The following is a 9,848-nucleotide window of genomic DNA, read 5'->3' as shown; positions in this document are numbered from 1 at the left end:
ATACAGAAATGTAAAACGGAGTTAGCAATTATGAGGGTTTTTGAAGTTGGTTTGAAATAAATTCTAAGCGGCCATGAGAGAATCATCATGTTTGTGTGTGTGTGTGTGTGTGTGTGTGTGTGTGTGTGTGTGTGTGTGTGTGTGTGTGTGTGTGTGTGTGTGTGTGTGTGTGTGTGTGTGTGTGTGTGTGTGTGTGTGTGTGTGTGTGCGCGCGCGCGTGTGTGCGTGTGCGTGTGTGTGTGTGTGTGTGTGTGTGTGTGTGTGTGTGTGTGTGTGTGTGTGTGTGTGTGTGCGTGTGTATGCATGTGTGCGTGCGCGTGTATGTGTGTGTGTGTATGTGCACATGTGTGTGTGTGCTCGTACGTGTCCATTAAAGTGCACTTGTGCGTGTGTGGAGCATGTATGTAGGTGAGGCAGTTTCTAAAAGTGACTCATACAATCATTCCCATGCCTTCTTCTAGACGGTCCCTGAGGTGGTTTCCTCCTGGGTGGACACACACCGTGCATGTGGGCCAACAATCACTGCGGACAGGAAGAGAAGTAGAGCGCGTGTGTATGTGTGTGAGTGTGTGGTTGGCCTTCCTCCTCTCATCCCTGCACCACTCATATAGATTTAGACATTCTTATTATTTTAACATAGTTAGCAGCTGTGTTTTGGTGGTGAAACATGCTAATCATCTGCCCATAGCTGGGTTTTTTTTATGATGGTCATGAAGTATTTATAACTATGAACTGTTTCAATCCACGTTCTCATGGCACAGAGCTTGAAGGGTTCTCTCAAAGTCCCCAATTTGTATTTTATCCTTGGTCTTTTTGCAATAATCAAGTTGCATTACTCTGCTTATTTTTGTATTAATAGCCGTTCTTCCATTTATTGCTGTGTTCTATTCATTGACCATGCTGCAGTCACTAACTGGCCAAAAGGTTTCTTACTAGACTATGCAATAGATGCTTCTCCAGTTCCCATTGACAATGAATGGATAACTTACGTCATATGTGGACGAGCAAATAGGCTATTTTTTGACCTATACAGAGATTAAATTCCCATTGACAATAAATTGAGAATGTACTTCATATGTTACGTCATGATGCACCCCTCACTTCTCACGGTTGTGATTTCTGAGTGGTGCAACCACTCCTAGTGTCAGCGGGGGCTTCACTCCCTGAGTGGTGTAGGCCAGACGGGCGGCATGCACTCTCCAGTTTGAGAAGTGACATTTGTGACAGGCCTTCCCTTGGTTCTGTTACCCCAGGATATGAACAGTTAATGACCTATCCTTGAGGGGCCTGTTCTGTCCATGTGAGTGCGGAGCGCTCTCGCTGGACAAGGACAGCTCAGCCTCCTGTCCTCTTCAGTATCGAAGGGAGGGGTGGAAGGTTTGTAGACCTACCGGTACGCAAACTGAGAGACGTTCTTTGGTGAGAAGGCCGGGTTTGCTTTAATGGTGACCTTGGTTGACTTGTCGTCGAACGTCGTCGTCGTCTAGCTACCTACCTCTGTCTGTCTGTCTGTCTGTCTGTCTGTCTGTCTGTCTGTCTGTCTGTCTGGTGTAATATAGGCTGTATCTGTTCTTTTTGGTTTCTTGAATCAAAAAAACGTTTATAATTTAATCATGCATAATTCAATTTAATATAAAACGTTGAAAAATTGCGAAATTGCGGGAAATTGCGGAAAAAACGATTCTCATAATTTTGGACCATGGGCTATAGCCTATATCGTACGGCATACTATAGCGCGCCATTTTTCATCATTTTTGATGATTTGACAAAAATGAAAAAATGGAAAAAACGATGGGTTATAGCCCATGTTTTTTGAAATTTTGAAAAAAAAAGTTAGCCTCGTTTCTCATCATTTTGGACCATGGGCTATAGCCTATATCGTACGGCATACTATAGCGCGCCATTTTTCATCATTTTTGATGATTTGACAAAAATGAAAAAATGGAAAAAACGATGGGTTATAGCCCATGTTTTTTGAAATTTTGAAAAAAAAGTTATCCTCGTTTCTCATCATTTTGGACCATGGGCTATAGCCTATAGCCTATATCGTACGGCATACTATAGTGCGCCGTTTTTCATCATTTTTGATGATTTGACAAAAATGAAAAAATGAAAAAAACAATGGGTTATAGCCCATGTTTTTTGAAAATATCCTCGTTTCTCATCATTTTGGACCATGGGCTATAGCCTATATTGTACGGCATACTATAGCGCGCCGTTTTTCATCATTTTTGATGATTTGACAAAAATGAAAAAAAAAACGATGGGTTATATTGAAGCGTGCACCTACACACGCACAGGCGCACATGCGTATGAACACCTGGACCTGTAAATGAACAACACAAAAACTAAGGCACTGGTGTCGGACTTCTGGTTTACCGGAACGGGGTTCAACTCCCTGCAGTGCCCTGCTCAATGTGTTGTATTTACCGGAAAGGATGGGAAACATTAGCAAATTGCGGAGTGTTTAAAAAAAACGATGGGTTATAGCCCATGTTTTTTCATTTTTTTGAAAAATTGCGGAAATTGCGGAATTTTGAATTTTTTAAAAAAATTGCGAAATTGCGGAAAATTGCGGAAAAACGATTTTTTATAATAAATCTTTTTTTCCGCAATTTTCCGCAATTGTTATCCGTAAAGTTATCCATTTCTCTTCTACATTTGGGGGCTTCACTCACACCACAGCCGGATGGCGACAGCTGACCAGAGAGAGCACTGACAATTGAAATTTCGCTACAGTTATCTAGATGTTTGAATGTTTATGAACCACAATGGAAACAAGCCTCCGACAGTGACCGAAACAGTGTGTCCACGCCGGCGAGCCGTCTATAGTGATAACTGGTGACGCACCAACAGCCAATAGAATCAGGTTTTCCCCATGCAAGGCCCTGCAGTGTCAATATCCAGTCAAGTGGAGGCACCATAGCTTCATAGGGCCACTTTGAGGGCACACACACACACACACACACACACACACACACCACCAAATTGTGGTTTTGGCATCACTCTCGCTCCTCCTGTTTTGTTGGTTACCCACACACAGACCTCCAGTGCCAACCAAGTGTGGCAAAGGGTCAGGATTTCCCACAGTCCCTCTCTCTCTTTCTGTCTCGTTCTCTCTCACACATCAAGATTTTTTTTCTCACACGTATGGTTCTTAACACCCCCTTCTTTCACTGTTTGTGCCTCCCCAAAAAACCCCATGGAAATGTTCTGCCTCTCCCAAGAATAGTTTGTCTGACGCCCCGGCATTTTCCTCTGGTGCCCCCCTGACGCTTTGGGTTGGCCAAGTACACATTGATGGCAAGACTATTTTCATCTTGATATTTATGAAATTCATTAGTTCCATTTTCTTCTTTGCTGTGCAGATGCAGCATAATATTCAGTTTGCTTAGGTGTGTGTGTGTGTGTGTGTGTGTGTGTGTGTGTGTGTGTGTGTGTGTGTGTGTGTGTGTGTGTGTGTGTGTGTGTGTGTGTGTGTGTGTGTGTGTGTGCGTGTATAAGAGAGAGAAGAAGTAGAGACAGAGAGAGGGAGAGGAGAGAGAGATTAATTAAATACATAATAGTGACCCAGCAAGCACAGTCAGGACCTGGACAAATTAGTGACGTCTCTATTGCAAATGACTGTGTGTATAACATTCAGTCCAGCGTACATATAGTCAAAAAGCGATTGTTACAATATGTTGTACACACTATGTGTAGTGTATCACAGTGCAGTGGTTTTCAAGATCTTTCAAGATTTTGAAAATAGATCCACAATCTAAAAACACGTCACATAGTGAGCTATATATTTTCTGATGTTTACCTGATGTTTTAAATAGGGTTAAATTGATGTTGATGCTAACTGTAGTGCATGTATATCTCTGCTGTCTGGACTGGAAGAAACTCCAAAATGTTCATTTTTCAGAAAAAAAACAAACTTCCAGCTGATGTGGAGTTAGGAGGTTTTTGTCGAAGCGCTTTTTAATACTTTGCATTGGTTCAATATTATTTTAATCAACACACAGACGGGTGTTCAATAGCACTGATTTATTTAATAATATACATTAAAAAAAGATGGCTAAATGGGTGGACTCATCCTCCTAACTCCAATGGAGTTAGGAGGTTTTCGCAGAGGCACTTTTTAATACTTTCATTGGTTCAATATTTTTAAACCAACACACAGACGTAAAGGGTGTTATAGCATTGATTTATGCTAAAACAAATAAAATACAAATGAAAAACGGAGTTAGCTGGTTTCTTCCAGGCCCAACGATTATTCATTAATTTAGCAGCTAGGGGACCCCATGGAACTCCTTCGAGCCAGTGCCATAATGTATGCCTTATGCGAACTTTGTCTGTATGACATTTGACTGAAAACAGTGGATAAATAATTGATTTACATGAATTGTCACACTGCATTTTTATATAGTAATAAAAGTCATTAAATCCTCATTGAGCATGTCTCTTTTACGATTTTATTGTGTACACAATAGCTGTACTCTTGTTTTTGCCTAAAGTGTTAATGCATTTGGGTTTTAAAGCAGGCCTTCCTGTATTGACAGATTTTAAAGTAAATTGACCCCAACCTGGTAAACCATTAATATCCATGCACTCATAATGCATCTTGCTGTCTGACAGAACAGTAAAAGCCCTTGAAATATGTGATGACACAAGAGGTCGCCCAAACCCCCCCCAGTATGTTTGTCCACCTACCTGCATGGATTTGGAGCGGGGGAGTTGGTAAACAGGTAGAAATGCTACAAATAGAAACTAGCCACTTAAGAATATAGTCTTGAGGGAGAGCTGGTTTTGCTCGGACCTACGTCAGCACTGACCTTTTTGCTGTTTGCTAAAGGGATTTGATTTCAGCTCTCTACCTCTCTCTCTCTTTCACTTTTTTTCAACAGTCACACTTAAGCCATGTGAGGCGTATAAAATAGTAGTTTTGTTCAGGAAGGAGAAACTGGTGGTGGCTCAATCATGGACCAGGTAACGTTGCACCGATGCCAAGCTGTGGGAGAACGTTACAGAACAGAACACATACTTCATTACAGATCTTTTTTTCTTTTTGTCTTCTCCAAAGAGAGTGGAGTTTTGCATATCTCACTTTCTCAGTCATGCACACGAAGCAGTGCAGAGGAGAAAGTAGGGGTGCAATGGCATGTTTATGATTTATGTATGATCGGATTATTGCTATAATCTCTATTATGTTCAGTAAATACTGATAATTGACCGTGTGCTTATGGGAAAAGTTTAGTGTGGAGGGACTCAAATTGAGGACTTCACTACAGTATCTGCAATGCAGGGTGGCATCACTGGCATGTGGGTGCAACTTCATGGAGTGTCTTCATGGGGACCCGCAGTAGCCTAAGATTTAGACTCTCGTATATGTATTTAATCGATATAATACATCTATAAAATACATCTACGAGAGTCTAAATCTTAGGTACCCAGAACGTGTACATTATTTGTGTCCTCCACGCCTTCAAGTATAAATGTAATGTTCCTGTTGACCTCCAGTGTATGAAGACCTGACATATAGTACATCACTGCCCTCTGGTGGACTATCCATTCTATGACAACAGGCTATGTGGATTGGTTCCTTTCTTGATGTTCAATATGGATTATTTAAAAATGACAATATGAATGTGTTATGTGTGAGATTGTGGATGATCAATTCACATGCTCACACACCGGGTAGGATTAATTAGCTGTCATGTCAGGATCATGACATTTAGGTCTACAAACATGAAAATAAACATGCAGAGGAGACGATACTTTAAAAAAAAAAGATATTTATTCGCTGAGCATCAGTCAATGAGTACAAACAAAAACGTTTTTTTTCTCAGGTCTACCGAATTTTCTTTTTGTAAAAAAAAAAAAAGAAAAGAAAAAAGAATTAGAAATAACAGAATCAGACACAATAAAAAAACTAGCAGTTCTTTGAGGTTAAAAATACAAATATTTTAAACACATATGTGCCTCGTAAACAGATTGAGGCCTATCATTTTCACATAGGCAGAATAATACTGTCACTACATCTCAATCATCGCTTGGTGAAAGAACAACTTTAATCATTTAGTGAGTGCCATACAAAAAACCTACCTCTACAGAGTAAAAAAGGGCTTGGACAACACCTATATACATTTTCATGGTAATGGTGAAATGTGAACTTCCTGATTATGTGTTGTTAAGAAAGATAAAACAAAATACAACAAAAAACAACAACTAACTTTAATACTACTGCTCGAAATACAGATTTTGTTGTTGAGACCAAATTCTAATCCTGGATGCTATTTTAGGAAGCAGTATCACAATTATAACCCTATAATGGTGAAAACACTAGTCTGTATTTAGATTATTATTTGGAATCTGTCAAATTACAATATTTTATATATTTGGTTATTGAGTGCCAATCAGTCCTTCTGAAACTATTTCACAATTTGAGCTGGATGAATTGATTTGACCATTTACAATTTGGTTACATGAATGCTCTTGAAGAGTTTAAATATGACTGAAAAATATATGCCTTTGAGCTTTGCAAACATGGCAAAGTAAAAGAAAGAAAATAAAGAAAGTTTTCTCAAATCCCATTTTGTGCTGTCATATTGCTGAATGCCATCAGTTATTGTACCCCGAAGAAAACGTACCTTCAAACATAGAAGGTAGAACAATAGATGGGTTCATACCAGTGAGTTAAAAACGTGCCCATTCAATGCTCAGCACCTGAACCCAAAAATGAGCACCATACTGCCACATGTGGAGGATAAAGGAGGCCTACCTGGTTGAACCTGCCAGTAGCATACAGTAAGCATATGCTGTGACACCGACAAACTGCTACAGTGTCCGTACAATCCTAACCAACAGATGTCGCTTCTCGTACTCTCCTGTAATGTCTACAGGAGAGAGAGAGAGAGAGAGTAGTGTGAGAGTAATGATAATGGTTAGTACTATCATAACCTTTCAGTCATGTCATGTCATGTTATGTAAAGCATTGGACACTAAAATAATAATGAGAGAACCACTGGTATAGAAACATAGGTTTTTCAGAAAACTGTCATGATTTGTAGAATGGGTTAATCAAAAATCTATTTCACAAGGTGTTCAGGTGGTGTATAGGGGTAAAGTATACTCACACACACAAAAAAATAAAAAGGAATTACAAAATTGTTTTAAATCAAGTTAATATATTTTATATATCTACTTGTTATTTTGTTTCTACACCACTAAGATGGGAGGGGGGGGCTGCGCTTTCCTCAAATCCAATCATCTTGAGGAAAAGAAATAGCAAATGGCAGCACATATCACACAGCATGCACTCTGCAATGCTGTGTGTGTGTGTGTGGTGTTACGTTGCATGTCGGATTAACCCACATATCTTTCTACCATAACAATCTAAAATGAATTCAGGTGTGATTGGACTGTGATGCCATGAGGTAATTTACAAATATTTACATCTTCCTTCAAGGCACATACACGTTGGAGCACTGGAACGAGGCCTGGAATGATGACACCAGTTATGATGGGAAGCAGTGATGGGAAAGTAACAGCTACTCAAAACAAGTAACAATTACTCAAGTTTACAGTACAAGTACAAGTACAATGTTGAGGAATACTTTTACATTGCTGGAGTATTTCCAAATACCAATACTTTGAAGATTTGGATTATTATTACAAAACACACATTACCCACTTAAGTAGAAATACCCTGAAAAAAGCCCAGAATTCAAAATTGGGCTGAAGTGGGTAATATATGTTTTGTAATATTAACAAACAAAGTAACTAAAGTTTTCAAATAATTGTAGAGGAGTAAAAGTACAATATTTTCTTCTGGGATGTACTGGAGCAGAAGTAAAAGTACTGAACATTGGAAATACTCCAATAAACAAAAACAACGAAATACCTCAAACTTGTACTTACCGGTAAGTACAGTAATTGACCGTGTGCATGTACTTTACACCACTGCAACTGTAAATAGCTACTGTTACAGTACACAGTACTAGGTCCATGGTAACAATACTGTCATGGTAACAAAGTGGATATTAAAACAAAGATCCTAAATGTGATACACGTTTAGCCCTGGCTGTTCGTTTTGTTCTTCAAAAAAAAAAAGAACAGATCAAATAATTATCTTTGCCAAGGATTTTCTGATGATGGGGACTTTTTTGAAGTTTGTTGCAGTTTAGTCCACGGAGATTGTCGAGAACTGATATCACAATGCATGTTTCCATTCCCCCAGCAGACTGTATAGACTAGAGTGACTGATTTTGAATTGTAAGGTCTTGTGTGATTGTTATACTATTAGGTGCTTAGTGAAAGGCATAAATAAATCTAATTGTGATTTGGATTCTTTACCCCATCGACTGGGGTCGCATTTGTTCGGAAGTGGAGGTTCACTGAGCACGTGAGTGTGAGTGAGTGAGTGAGTGAGTGAGTGAGTGAGTGTGTGTGTGTGTGTGTGTGTGTGTGTGTGTGTGTATGTGTATCAGCGTGTATCAGCGTGCACGCGCACGTGTGCACGGTGCTAAACTACTGTACTCGTGAACACTACAGTACTATCTTAGACCGTTAATTTGTGTTTCATACTATACGACGTGCTGCACACCTACTGGAATGTAGGTGCCTGCATGTGCGTGCGTGCGTGCGTGCGTGCGTGCGTGCGCGCGCCGTGTGCGCTCGCGCATTGCCTACAAAAAAAATGTGCTCTCTCTCCCCTCTCTCTCCCCTCCTCAGTTCCTGCCGTGGTGCGTGTTGTCCACGTAGGTGTTCTCTATGCACAGCACCGTGTAGTGGTCGGAGCAGGAGCGGGCGTGCTGGCCGAGCAGCCGGCCCGTCTGCAGCATGGAGGCCTGGCCCGTCACCGCCAGGTCGGCCGCCCGCCACGCCTCGCAGTAGTTAGTGGTCACGCGGATGCCCGCCGTGCTGGAGCCGTGCCAGATCAGCTTCTCTGGCCTAGCGGGGGGAGAGAGAGAGAGAGAGAGAGAGAGAGAAAGAGAGAGAGAATTTACAATTTAGGCATTTAGCAGACGCTCTTAATCCTCTTAAGCTCTTAAATTGCACCACTCAGTTCACACGGGTGTGATTTATTTCCTCTCATCTGACTTATGTATCAACGGCATCATCAGTCTGCTTTGGCATTTGCTGCTTTGAGATAAATACGTGACTTCACTATTGACTCACGGCGTTCATTTTCATCTTTCTCTTTGGCGATTTTAGCTTTTCAATACGTTTTTATCAATACGTGCAGTTTGAAGATCATCTAGAATGTGTGCCGAAGCGTATGTCAATGACAGGCCAGCCCCGAGGAAGGTGGCCAGATATGGTCAAAGAGATGGAGTATTTAATAGAGCATGTCTATACCATTCCAGATGACACTGACCCACTGACCCCGGCACGCAGCAGGCTGGTTACGTCCTGCATGGGTTCCCAAACCCCAAACTACCGTAATGCTGCCATTGACTACCCAACGTACTCCCGGTGGTACAACAGCAGCATGGAGGTAAAGCAAATGCTACAATGATGAACTGACACATCTATGGATGTTATGTTACACAAGGACAGTGTAAATGTACAGTAAATAGGTGTTACTTGTTTAAAATGTCTTGTTTTAGAACCTCTTTAAACCCACTGAAGTAAACTCATACTGTAGGTTTGTGTTAATATGTTTTTCAGGCTCTGAAGTGTCAAAGTAGAAATGTGTGGTGAAAACCTGGTGGTGAAAAAACGCTACTTCCGTGCTCGGACGGACCCAGCCAGGAAGCTAGGGACACACATTGCTGGGCAATGGAGTGGTTGCACCACTCATACTGTGTAGATTGTTCAAACTGTTAAATTCCACACAGCACGGTGCACACAGATAAGTGCGC

The 9,848-nt window shown here is 40.9% G+C and overlaps 1 protein-coding gene across 4 annotated transcripts in view; it reads right to left on the bottom strand.

Moving 5' to 3' along the window:
• Positions 1-5,763: 5,763 nt before the first annotated feature.
• Positions 5,764-9,848, bottom strand: part of col15a1b (collagen, type XV, alpha 1b) — a 70,922-nt gene continuing 66,837 nt past the window's right edge. For all 4 annotated transcript variants that reach the window (XM_080777457.1, XM_080777459.1, XM_080777460.1 and 1 more), the window contains one exon: positions 5,764-8,934. In XM_080777457.1, coding sequence (XP_080633583.1) covers positions 8,712-8,934 — 223 coding nt within the window. In that variant the 3' untranslated portion in view covers positions 5,764-8,711. The remainder of the gene's footprint in view (positions 8,935-9,848) is intronic.

This window comes from Protomyctophum bolini (assembly GCF_963924005.1).
Source record: "Protomyctophum bolini genome assembly, chromosome: 12".
NCBI classification, from domain to species: domain Eukaryota; kingdom Metazoa; phylum Chordata; class Actinopteri; order Myctophiformes; family Myctophidae; genus Protomyctophum; species Protomyctophum bolini.
Note: the sequence above shows the minus strand (reverse complement) of the source record. Positions and strands in the feature narration are given on the sequence as shown.